This window comes from Mustela nivalis, assembly GCF_964662115.1.
Source record: "Mustela nivalis genome assembly, contig: HAP1_SCAFFOLD_2496, whole genome shotgun sequence".
Taxonomy (NCBI): domain Eukaryota; kingdom Metazoa; phylum Chordata; class Mammalia; order Carnivora; family Mustelidae; genus Mustela; species Mustela nivalis.
In genome coordinates this window covers 46,142-58,808 of record NW_028134169.1, presented here as the reverse complement: position 1 = coordinate 58,808, position 12,667 = coordinate 46,142, and the positions used below count along the sequence as shown (strand labels likewise).

At 59.8% G+C, this 12,667-nt stretch overlaps 1 protein-coding gene and 1 long non-coding RNA gene across 2 annotated transcripts; both read left to right on the top strand.

The window, feature by feature from the left end:
* Positions 1-65: 65 nt before the first annotated feature.
* CBX6 (chromobox 6) lies at positions 66-7,476 on the top strand. The gene is made up of 5 exons (XM_082751135.1): positions 66-258; positions 438-481; positions 658-723; positions 884-950; positions 5,284-7,476. Exons 1-5 carry the CDS (start codon positions 190-192, stop codon positions 6,286-6,288), a joined length of 1,251 nt encoding a protein of 416 aa, XP_082607261.1. The 5' UTR covers positions 66-189; the 3' UTR covers positions 6,289-7,476.
* Positions 7,477-7,496: 20 nt separating this feature from the next.
* On the top strand, positions 7,497-11,103 carry LOC309858447. Its single transcript, XR_014308203.1, has 2 exons — positions 7,497-7,528; positions 7,563-11,103. It is a non-coding gene; the product is annotated as an uncharacterized lncRNA (long non-coding RNA).
* The last annotated feature ends 1,564 nt before the right edge of the window (positions 11,104-12,667 follow it).

Genomic DNA, 12,667 nt, shown 5'->3' with positions numbered 1-12,667 from the left:
GGAGGGGGAGGTCCTGGCAACGGCGCGCCTGCCCCGAGGGGTCACGTGACGGCCCGCAGCTGGAACACGAGCGCGCGCCCCGCCGCGCGCCCGCCCGCCGGGGCCTGTGCGCTGCGGCGCGTGCGCGAGCGGTGCAGCACCGGCCGCGGGAGCTGGGAGTATTATGGGCTGTGGGTGCCGCTGAGCAAGATGGAGCTGTCTGCAGTGGGCGAGCGGGTCTTCGCGGCCGAATCCATCATCAAACGGCGGATCCGAAAGGTGAGCCGCCTCCCGAGGCGGGACGCCTTGCCCCGCAGCCGGTGTCCGGGTCCGCGGCCCGTCGGGGCCAAGTGGTCCCGCTAACCAGGGCTCTCTCGCCCACCCCCGCGCCGCCGCCTCCTCGAGTCCCCGCATCCTCCCCACCCCCACTCCCCCCCCTTTTTTTCTCTGTTTTTCAGGGACGCATCGAGTACCTGGTGAAATGGAAGGGATGGGCCATCAAGTAAGTGCCACTGGGGTCCAGGCGCGAGGGGGGAGGGGAGACAGCGGACAGCCAGGGCCGTTTTTTTTTTCCTTCGGTGGCGGGGGGTGAGGGGGTAAGTGTGCACGTTTGCTGCCTCGCATGTGCCTCTGCCTCTTAGGTTTTCATTTTTATTTTGTGCATGTGTGACTCGGCAGGTACAGCACTTGGGAGCCTGAGGAGAACATCCTGGACTCGCGGCTCATTGCAGCCTTCGAGCAGAAGTGAGTTTGCGGAGCTGGCAGGGGCGGCGGGGCCAAGGCTCGGCTGGGGCGCCGCGCGGGGACGCGGGGGAAGCGGGAGAAGCGGGAGAACTGGGGAGGGCAGCGCGGAGTGGGGCCCGCGAAGGGGCTCTTTTTAACCTTTGGCGTTTCTCGGCCGCAGGGAGAGGGAGCGTGAGCTGTATGGGCCCAAGAAGAGGGGACCCAAACCCAAAACTTTCCTCCTGAAGGTAACCTGGCCCAGCCCCAGCAGCCCCCTCTCGGGCCCCTAGCCCTGGCGCAGCACGGGGCCTGCAAGGGAGGGACAGATCCTCGGCTGCCCGGGCAGGCGGACCTTTCCAGAGGGGCCCCAGCTGGGCAGGGGGTGGTTGTGAGCCCCAGACCGAACCCCTGGCAGCCGGCCCTGGCCAGCTCCAGCTTTAGCAAGAGGGGCCTGGGAGTGGGGAGTGAGGGAAGAGGATAATCCTCGCTGAAGAAACCAGGGTTGGGGCAGGCCAGCGGGGCTCCAGAATGGGGGTGGGTGAGGCAGGTGGGGGCTGTCTACCTGAGCGGGTAGCAGGGAGGTTACAAATCAGATGAGGCAAACCCTCATCTCCCCCAGCCTTGAGCTGATAGGGCTTTGCCTGGAATTAGGATCCGTGGGGAGAGTAAATGTAGTTTCCCTCAGGGCTGGGAACCGGAGAAGCCTTTGGGGGCCACTTGCCTCCCTACCCTCAGCTTCCTTCTCTGTCTTAGGATTTGTTCTGTGTGCCTCGCCTCCTCGCTGGGGAATGCAACTTGAATTTGACCTTAGATCACTTTACTTTGTCACCTGGGCCGGGCCACTGCCTCCCCCCCACAACGCTTTCCGCCCCCCTCTTGCTGTCTCTGGAGGTTCTAATGAGGATGGGGCCTGGGGGGAGTGGGAGCATAGCACATTAGCCTTGGCACGGGAGGGAGACCTAGCCCCAGAGGAAGCCATCTTAGGGCTTTTGGGGGGATTGTTTGATTTTTCTTAGTGAGAAAGGTCAGAGTCGAGAGCTAAGGTGAGATGACCCTAGGAGATGGGCAAGACTGCAGGCGGGCCTCCGTGGGACACCATAGTCAGCCCAATAGTGCTAACATTGCCTTGGGACCCCTTCCCACCCTGACAGCCTGTGACTCAGGTGATCGGCACCGGAAGGGCAGGGAGAACTCTGCAGGAAAGAGACTGTGCAGAAGGCACAGCCTCAGCATCTCCAGTTCTTGCAAAAGGCCCAAAGCCCCATGAAGTTGGGGTGGGCCTCTCCAGCCCCACCCCCACCCCAAAAGGTCTGTGCCTGGCTAAGGGTTTGAACTTAAAGCAGACATGAAAGAACCTTTGGTTTCCAGAATGACCTATTTCCATGACTACTGTTCCCAACCGACACACATTAGGGGATCCATGGAGGAGCGCCCTTAACCCTTGATGCTTCTTAGAGGAGGAGGGATGGGGCGGAGCAGCTGGAGGGCGGGAGGGCTGTGTGACAGCCTCTCAGCGCAGCTGGAGCGCCCTCTAGCGGTCAAGTGAGTAATGACCGTGAGCTTGGATTCACGAAATGCCCCCCCCCCTCCCTGATTCTAACAGGGCACTAAATCCTCACCTGGATTATCTCCTTTAATCCTCTCAACAACCCTATGAAGGAGTATTAGTCCCATTACCCAGATAAAAAAAATCAAGGCCCAGAGGGGAGAGGTGACTTAACTCGAGGGCCCACCACCCAGCTTCCTGCCTTCATTCTGGCTCCTTTTCCTCCCCCTGTCCCTCAGAGAGTACACACATCCGGTGGAGGGGACAAGGTGGACACTGAGGAGACGATGAAGGCCGCAGAGGTGGTCGGGGAGGGGGTGGAGAGGCAGCTGAGTGGACCTGAGAGTGATGTGGATGTTGGCAAGGGGTGATGGAGACCAGTTTGGCCCATGGCTCTGTGGGTCGCTGAGAGGGGGTGTGTTTAGTAAACAAATGATACTCAGCCTTTACTTTACTGCCTGGAGCTGTTCTGAAGGCAGACGGGAGCCCGTGAGGTAGGTTGTGACTTAGCCCCATTTTACACCTAGGAAAACGAAGGCCAGGGAGGTTGTGGCACTGGTCCACGGTCACAGAGAGTCAGCGGCAGGGTCCAGATCTCTAAACTTCTGTGCTGTGGTCTATGGTACATACAGGCCAACCCCTCAGAACCGTGCCTCTCATCCCATCAGAGTGCAGCAAACACAGTGGCTGCGGTTGGCCTTTTTAATTCACAGGCAGACCCAGGTCCTACCTTCACAGATTCTCAGCCTGGGAGGAAAGAGGAAGAGAAAGGGTAAACCAGTCTTTAAATATATATGTATGTATGTATGTATATATATATATACATACATACATACATATATATTTAGAAGCTATAAAGTGAGGCATGTTCCTCATAAAAGGTTTGGAAACCATGTATTAGTAAAAGATTATCACTCATCAATCCCCTGCCCCCCCCCCCACCTCCGTGGAGCGAGAAATCTGGTATTTGTTGAGTATGGGCTTTGTGCCAAACGCTGGGCAGAGCAGGTAGCATGTATTATCTGACCGTAGGTGATGGCCCACCGAGCCAGAGTGTCATCCCAGGTGTGAGGTTTGCCCACTTTTGCCTCGTCTCCGGAACCATCAGCCCTGGGCTTGGGCAGAGCCAGGAGGACAGAGGTCTGAGAGCTCAGGCAGCCTGTGGATGGCGTGAACGCTAACCCCTCCGGGGGTGGGGGAGCAGGGGTTAGAAAGAGTGGAGATTCCCCCAAGCTTCCTTGGGGATGAACCTTGCTTGCCATGCCAAGTTGAGGCTGGCCCCCTCCTGCCTTTGTCTGAGAAGGGATGTGAGGGAGCCGCGGCCTGGCTCTACTGGCTGGTGCCCAGGAGGGGGGGCATTGCCGGTGTGGGACACGCTGGAATACCGGTGCTGCCACCTAGTGCTCAAAGGCATTATTGGCCAAGCAGCCCCAGGAGACCCCCTCCAAGAGAGGCCAGGAGGGCCACATAGCATAAAAAGTGTTTTTCCCACCTTCTATAGACCTTGCTAATTCAGCAAATAAGTCTGCAAACAGCGCTTCGGGGACCTGTGGTCAGATACAACCTAGTTTTGTCTGAGGCGCACGCAGGCTACCTTACAGGGACCAGTTAAGCGTCTAGTGCTGTGGGGGAGGTGGTGGAGAGACCCCAGAGCAGATCTCACTCTCGGGGAGCTCACAGATGGACCGTGGGAGTGTGTCCTCCCCCTCGGCCACCACTGTCTCCCACCTGGATTGAGGCAGATACTGCCTAGCGAGTGTCCCCCAGGAAGTGTGACTGATCAGCCATTGCTTTTAGTCCCCTGACCACTGCATCTTCTCCTCACTGGACTCTGTGCCTTCCCTGTTGGTCTTAGCACCACCTCCGGGACAGGCCTGTGCCTCTAAGCTGTGCTCCTCCAGGCCCCATCCGTTTTTTGTTACACTGAGTCCCCCAACATCCTCACTGCCTTCCCCTTGTCTTCTCCAGGGCGGGCAGCCCCTGGGGGAGAGGCTGTGTGTTGGGAGTCGGAGCAGTCTTGTGACTCTAGTACTTTGTTAGTGAAGGACGGGCTGGCCGCGGGGGGTGGGGGGTGGCAGTTTATAGGACCCTGTGAGTCCCCTGCCCTGAACTCAGTGGTGGGGGTTTACAGATTTCACACTTGGGAGTACAGCTGAGCCCAGGAGCCAGAGAAGGTTCCCTGGCTGCCAGCAGGCCTGCTCAACCATCCTGCCCCCCCCACCCCCCACCAACACCACCACCCAGCCTGTCCTGGCACTAGATTCTTGTCTCAGTGGGGTAGATTCCAACCTAGGCTTGAGGTGTTGGCTTTGGAATCTGTTGGCCCTGATTTGCTCAGCCTTGGACCTTGAGCCAGATCCTGGGCAGGCAGACGTGTATCAGACCCAAGAGGGGAAATGGGAGGGGCTGCGAGGGTACAGGAGGGGCTGAGAGGGCCAAGAGGTGGTCCCAGAGGGGACGATCAGCCCGGGACGCAGGTCCAAGCTGGAGGTGCAGCCTGTCCAGAAGCAGAGAGTGTAGACAGAGCCTTTGGGACCCTGCAAGTAGGTCAGTGGCCCTGGGGTGTGGGGTGGAGTGGGGAGGGGCCTCCCTCTTCCTTCTGGCACCAAGAATCTGTCTGTGTGTGTGTGTGGGGGGGGTGCCCGCCGAGGCTGGGATCCTTCACAGAGCCGAGTTCTTCCCAGGCAGTGGCCTGGTTGCCTTCACTCCTGTGTCAGCCAGCGCAGCTGCCCGTCCAGCTGTCCCAGGGACCCAGGCCTTCAAAAGTAGCAGGACTTAGAGTCCCGCTTGGACAAGGGTTGACGGGGCCCTCAGACGTGCACTTTGCTTCACCTGAGTCCCTTTCATTTTGTCTCTTAAGACAGGGTTGGGGGACCCGCGGGTTCTCTGACGGCCTCTCAGGATGGTTTAATGAGATCGGACTTGGGGGTGGCAGGCACAGGGTGGCGGGGGGGGGGGGAGAGGGGGACACGCCCAGGGGAGGTCAGCAGGAAGCCCCGCCCCTGCTCACCGCCCGCCACCTCCCCGCCACGCAGGCGCGGGCCCAGGCTGAGGCCCTCCGCATCAGCGATGTGCACTTCTCTGTCAAGCCGGGCGTCAGCGCCTCCTCGCCCAAGCTGCACTCCAGCGCAGCTGTGCACCGGCTCAAGAAGGACATCCGCCGCTGCCACCGCATGTCCCGCCGCCCCCTGCCCCGCCCTGACCCCCAGGGTGGCAGTCCCGGCCTGCGCCCCCCTATCTCGCCTTTCTCCGAGACGGTGCGCATCATCAACCGCAAGGTGAAGCCTCGGGAGCCCAAGCGTAACCGCATCATCCTCAATCTGAAGGTCATCGACAAGGGTACTGGTGGCGGCGGGGGCCCTGGGCAGGGGGCTGGAGCACTCGCTCGCCCCAAGGTCCCTTCGAGGAACCGGGTCATCGGCAAGAGCAAGAAGTTCAGCGAGAGCATCCTACGCACCCAGATCCGCCACATGAAGTTCGGCCCCTTCGCGCTTTACAATAAGCCCCCGCCCGGCCCTCCGCCTCCCCCGCCGGCGGGAAAGGCTGACCCTGCGGCCCCTCCCAGCCCAGGGCTGCTCCTGGCTGCCCCTGCGGCCCCCTTTGATGCCCGCAGCTCCAGCTCCTCCAGCTGCCCCTCGCCAGCGCCGCAGTCCTCGTCCGACCCCCACGATGTGCCCCCCAAGCTGCTCCCTGAGACCGTGAGCCCCACTGCTCCCGACTGGCGGGAGCCTGAAGTGCTTGACCTGTCCATCCCTCCTGAGGTCGCGGCCACCAGCAAGCGGGTGCTTCCCGACGTCCCTGCTGCCACCAGCCTGGCGCTGCCCGCGGCCCCCGAGCCTGCCAGTGCCGCCTCTGAGCCTGAGGCTGGGGACTGGCGCCCTGAGATGTCACCCTGCTCCAATGTGGTTGTCACCGATGTCACCAGCAACCTTCTGACAGTCACTATCAAGGAATTCTGCAACCCTGAGGATTTCGAGAAGGTGGCTACTGGAGTAGCAGGTGCCACTGGGGGTGGTGGCAGCGGTGGGGTGAGCAAGTGAGGGGGGCTCCACCAAGGAGGGGGGCTTGGGGGGGGCCCTCCTGCCCAAAGTCATCCTCTTGCTCCTGCCCCCATCCCCGCCCTCAGACACCTCTGCCTGTGCTTTGCTTGTTTCAAATGGCTCAGTGTTGCCCCTCCGGGATGGGGCTGGGCAGTTGGAGCACCCCCCTCCCACGAGCCCAATGGGAGCAGCAGTCCTGGAACGCGTTAGGGCTGGGGTGGGGTGAGGGCACTTGGAAGTCCTTCTTGGCCCCTGGGGCCCAGTGAGGCCTGCTGGGTGGCTCCCAGGGAGCCCCCTAACCTGGGGTTCAGCTGCCTGCTCCGCATCCTGCTCTGTCTCCCCAGCTTGCTTTCAGCTCTCACGCACAGCATCTGAATTTCTCGGTGCTAACCCGGCAGCTGTGGGGCCCCTAGGAGACCCCCCCCCCCCAGTGGAGGCGCTGTCCCTTCCCCTCCAGACCTGGGTAGGAGGGCCAGGGATGGCAAAGCCCAGTCAGAGGTCAGTGAGGGTGGTGAGAGCAGGGCCAGAGGCCTGGGTCTTCCTGCCCACTGCTGGACCTGACCTGAGCAGGTCCCCTTAGGCTCCACCCGCCTGGCTCCTTCCTCCTCCCCATCTCAGGGGTGGGAGGGGTCGGCAGGGACCTCACCTTACCTGGGCCTCCCAGTAGCTAAAGGGCCCTTCAGTTCTCAACCAAAGGTGCTACAAGAATCTGCCGTGGAAACTTCCAGCTGGCGGGCGTCCCTGCCGCCCCACGGCGTGTTTGCGCACGTACCTGGATGTGCACTGGGCCCAGGGCTTTCCAGGCGGCTCCTTTGAGGGTTGCTCAGAATGTGATTGTCGAAGGCCCGACCTTTCCTTGCCCAGACCTTGCGCAGGGCCAAGGAGTTTGCTGTGGAGCCCCCAGGCCCATTCCCCCCCAGCCCAAATGTGCTGGGGTGCACTCCCCCCCGCACCCTCCTCTTCTAGAGGGTCCGCTCAACCAGCCAGGCCTTTGCTGCAGACATGGCACGGTGGGGACTGAGGTGGAGAGGTTTCTGCCCTGGAAACCACTCCGGGTGGGGGGGGGTGTCCCAGGCCCTCCTGCCGCCCCGCCTCCGCCCCCCCCCCCCACCGCCTTGCTTCTGACTGCTGAAACTCTTCTCACAGCACCACCTGCTGGCACCAGTAGGAGGCTCTGGAGCCCGGGGTGGCTTTCCTTCTCTGTCGCCAGGGAGCGGAAGGGTCTGTGCCATTGGTGGAGGCCAGGGCCCCAGCTTTAGGTCAGGCATTGGGAGGGCAGGCAGGCCAAAGGGGGTGACCAAAGAGGGGCATGTGCTCTCCAGGAGAGAGAGGGTATGTGGGACCTGGGCTCTGGGACACTCGGGGTGGCCACCTGCTGGGCTGGCCCCACGTCTCAGTCTGGCCTGGGTGGCGCAGCCCTGCTCCTGGCTCAAGGGAACTTCCTGGCGTGTGCAGCGAGCAGTGGCCCAACTGAGGCGCGTGATGGCAAAGGTAGGAGGAGGCAGAAAGGGAATCCCGTTCGGGAGCAGATGCCTTTGTCCGGAGTATGGGAGTATGGGAGGACTTGTTCTTCCAACTCTCCCTGCCCCTTCCCCCCCCCCCCCAATGTAGGACAAGGGCCCTCCCAGGGTTTGGGGGGCTGGCACTCCTCGACCCTCCCCACCCTGCCCTTTGTGTTGGCTCTGTGGCCGTCCAAGTGCCAATTGGCTTCCCCCCAAATAAGGGCTGGTATTTCTCCTCTGTCCTTCGAGGGGATGTCCCCCCCCCACCCCCGTGACCCCTCACCCCAGGTGAGTGACTGCCTGGGTGTCAGTTACAGGTGTTTTCCAGAGACCATAGAAATGTGTTTTCCTGAGAGTCCGTGTCATTCGTGACTTTTTTTGTAAAGAAGTTGTGTTTTCAGAGGTGATTTTATGACAGGAAAGTGAAAGAATTAGTTTTGCAAAAAAACAAAAAACAAAAAAAGAGGAAAAAAGAAAAAAGAAATAGAAAAAAATATTGTGGGATTCCTATGGGGTCAGGGTGGGAGCGGGGGAGGGGAGAGAAAGAGATATTTAAAGAAAATTCGTACTGCAGTGATTGCACAGGTGAGGTGGCGGTGTTAGGAACGGGACGGAGGGCCTAGGCCTAGCGGGCGGGCCCTTGGGGTTTGGCCCACTGCTTGCTCTCTCCCCTCGGCCTGAGGCAGGGGGCAACCTCCCTCCTGTCCTGGGCCCAGACCCCACACCTACCCTCCTTCAAAGGGAAGGATGACTGCTGGTCCCAAGGGAACTAGCCAGCCCTGCAGGCGCCCAGCGAAGGGAGCTGAGATCTGAGGGGAAGGCTGGAGAGGGGGGGTGAGCGGGAGTCCCACTGCTGTGTCCTTGGTGACTTTGTCCAGGAAGGCCGGTGACTAGATGCAGTTGGGTGTCTTGCTCTCTGTCATTTGTTTGCCAGCTTGTCGGGTCATCTGGTCCCTCCCACCCCATCACCCCAAAGACCACAACAGCCCTGAGCTTCCCTGACCACGTGGGGGATACGAGCTTCAGGGAGAAGAAGCTGTAGATTCTGGGAGAATTTTAGGTGGTGACCCTAAGGGATTGGGGGTAACCATGGGGAGAGGGGAAGGCCTGCCCCTTCTCTTTGCACAGGTGGGCTGCTGCCCCTGACCCTCAGCCATGTGGCCCCATTCCGTGTCAGCACACCCAGAGGCACGCATGCGCACTGCTTTGAGGTGGGCACAGGGTCAAGAGCAAGTGAGGCCCTCCTTACCTCTCTCCCAGGGCGGCTCTGAGCGGGGATCCTAACCGCCCCACCCCCCACACACTCTTGCACGAATCAGCCTCCTACGGGCCCTTCCTCTCCCCTTGCTGCTTTTCCGTTTGCCTAATTACCAAGCAGAAGTTGCATTCTGGTTTGCTTTATTTTTATACGTGAAATACCCCCCCCAAAGCCTGATATCCTGCTATATTCCGTGTTGGTTGGGGCATCGGTCATCTCCCCTTAATGCCACCCCTTCCCCACCCACATGTCATAGGAAACAAGGAGGTTTGGTGTCTCCAGTTTGAGATGGGAAGTTGGGACACCTCCCTGTCTTATTCCCCTCTCTGACCCTCAGTGTGCCCTTCTGTGAAATGGGCGTATTGGGTCCAAGTCCTCTTCATAAAGCACTGCTGGTGTCCAGACGGGTGCTGAGGATTCAGTGCCGGTCAGTGGCTCTGGCACTGGGGCCTCTAGCCTCCCACAGCCCCCTTGTTCTTGCCCTGCAAAGGGGTCCGGGGCAAAACGAGCCCCATCCTTCTGCTGAAAAGAAGGGATGATTGAGGTCCAACCTCAGTGTGAGGTGGGCACAGTGGGAGGGGTTACCCCATTGAAAAGACCAGGAAACTGGGGTTCTGGGAGGCAAAGCTGCTTCGCTGGGGTGAAGAGCCCAGCTGCTCTGGTGTTTGGGGAAAAGCCCATTCAAAGGAGGGAGCCTGGGATGTTGAGGCCGCTGCAGAGCTGGCAGGTCCCTCCTCCCCCGCCCCCCACTGCCCACCCTTCCCAGGCAGCCCTGGTTGAGGGGTCAACCCAGAGGAGGAACCTGTTAGGTGGGGGGTGCTGGGCCATGAACGGCCCTTTCAGCCTCCATGGGGACCCAAGTGGACACACCACCATTCCCACCTTCTGGGGTTTTATTGGTTGGTTGGGTTGGGTTGGGTTTTTTGGGTTTTGGGGTTTTTTCGCTTTTATTTTGTTTTTGCACTTGGCCCACGCCGGACAGTGGAGCCCCGTAGGGTCAGTTCCGCTTCCGGGCTCCCATGCACTAGTCCAAGGCAGCCTCTCTGGGGGCTTGTATGGTTTAAGGAATCACTTTTAAAAAGAAAAGGAAAGTGTTTAAAGGTTTTCGGTTTTTTCGGTCTGCATCTCCTCTCAGATTCAAAAAGGAATTTAGGGGCTAACACTCCAGGAGAGGGTCTCCCCAGCCTGACTCGCATCTTGCTGGCAGTCACCAAGATGCCAGAGTACGGGGCCAGGCTGAGTGGGGACTGAGGACCCCACGCCCCATGCCTACGGGGTCCCCCTGCCCCTCCTCGAAGGAGTTGATACCCTGCTCCAACACTGAGTGAGTGCCTACTGTATGCAGAGCTTCAGCTAGGCAAATGGGGTTGGTGGTCTAACAGGGGACCCCTTGCAACAGGCCAAGCAAGGTAGAAGGAACGAAGGGTTCTGGGGCCTGCCCCCCTTCTTGGGAGGAGTGCAGATGGACACTTTTTGTTCGTTTTAATTTAAAAAAACAAAGGCCTAAAAAAATGTATCTTATAATTTTTTTTTTAATTTTTGAAAAGCTCATTTAAATGAATTGTGCACGAATGAATTCTATATATATAAAATATACGTATATAGCTCTATATTGGGGGAGGGGCGCCATCTCTTTCTTTCTCTTTCTCATTTTAAAAATGAAGTGTTGTTGCCTTTGTCTGTGGTTCAACCATCCAGCTGCCAGCTGGCTAAACTTTGCCTCCAGTGGTGCCCAAGAGGGACTGAGCGGGCGGCAGGAGACCAGAAATGGAGATGTCGCCCCTCACCCCCACGTGGGGGTGGGTCCCCCAGGCCACCTGCCCGCTCCCGCTCCTGGAGCCTGCAGGTGGAGAAGACGGCGTGTTTTGGGTGTGGGCTTTGGTTCTGTTCCCGATTCGGTTGTTTCTGGGCCGGGGGAGGGGGGTTTGTGCCGATTACTCTCGTCTTGTACGTTTAGTTCCTGCTGCTCTTCAATGTTGTATCAATGCCAGGAAGGGGGAGTGAAAAGCCTCTTTTGCCCCCCCCCCCAAATAAATTGTCACATTCCGAAGCTAAGGCCTGGCCCCTAGGGTGGGGATGTGTCTGTCTCATTTCTTCCCGCCGTGCCTGTGGTCTTTACACATCACATCTGGTCAGGCCTCACCTGCTGCACGTGAGGAGGGGTTTGGCCTGGCCTGCCAGCTGTGGTCCCATTTCTGAGCTCACCGCCTCCCACCTCGCAGCCGGTAGGTGGGCTGAGCTGGGGGTGAGGACCCCAAGCCGTGCAACTGCAGGGCTTCCAGGCTGGTGGGTACCTTGGAGGGGGGGAGGGCCTGCCACTGCCAGCTCCCTGCTCCCCGGCCCCCACTTGGAATCATAGTAGCTGCAGACGAGGGAGCCTGAGGGGCTGGGTCCCTAACAAGCAGCTGCTTTTTTTTTTTTTTTTTTAAGATTTTATTTATTTGAAGACAGATCACAAGTAGGCAGAGAGGCAGGCAGAGAGGGTGGGGGGAGCAGATTCCCTGCCTAGCAGAGATCCCAATGCAGGGCTCGATCCCAGGACCCCGAGACCATGGCCCAAGCTGAAGGCAGAGGCTTAACCCACTGAGCCACCCAGGCGTCCCCCTAACAAGCATCTTGCCACAGCGCCTGGGAGAGCAGACCAGTGCAGAGAAATGTTTTCTGGGTGCTTGCCTCCAGTGGTGCACAAGAGGGACTGAGCGGGCGGCAGGAGACCAGAAATGGAGATGTCGCCCTTCACCCCCACGTGGTGCTTATCTCCAATGAGATAAGCAGCCACAAGGCGCCCTCTCCCCACGCAGAGGAGCCTCCGGGGTTTAAAAGCCGCCACCCCGGGCAATCCCATACCTTCCTCAAGGGCCCACCCCTCTGCTCTTGAGCCACTTTTGTGGCTCTTAAGCAGGTGTCCCCCCTGAATCCTCCCACAGCACCCACACCGCCCCCATCATGAAATCCCCACTGTCTCTCCTCTGGGATGTCTCCGCACCCTGCGCACCCCCACCCATCCTGACCCATCTGCCAGGCTCCATTCTTGCCTGCATCACCCCTGCCTGTTCCACACGAGTGCCACAAGGGGGCTGGAACCCCCCCCCCCCCCGCCCCCACCTTGCCTTGCCCTCAGGATCCCAAATCCTCCACCTGGCGGCCTCCTGGGGGTGCAGGCCCCTCCCACTGTCCTTGGGTACTCTCAGGGGTTCCTCCCATGGTCAGCAGCACCTCCCCGTCCACAACCCGAGGCCTTGTCCCTCTGTGGGTGGGAGCGCGTCATCCCGTGATAACCCGCAGCTCACAGCCTGGCGCCTGACCCACTGGGCCCTCCATCTTTTCTCCAGTTGTCACCCCCTTCCTGATGGGGTCAGAGAGGCCGGGGAGTAACTGAGCAGCAGACCTGGGACCCCAGGACAATTCATCCAACTGGTCCTGGGCCAGCAGGACAAATGGAAGTGTGTCCCTGTCTGCCCCTGGTCCCGGCAGGTAGGTGGTAAAGGGGGCGAGGGATGTGGTGTCCCTCTGAAGTCAGGGCTGGCCCTTCTCCAGGGCAACTACTCCAAGCCATCCCTCCCTCCCCCTGGCATCTCACCAGGTGTTCAGCGTTTTCTTCTCCAAAACTCCTTAATCC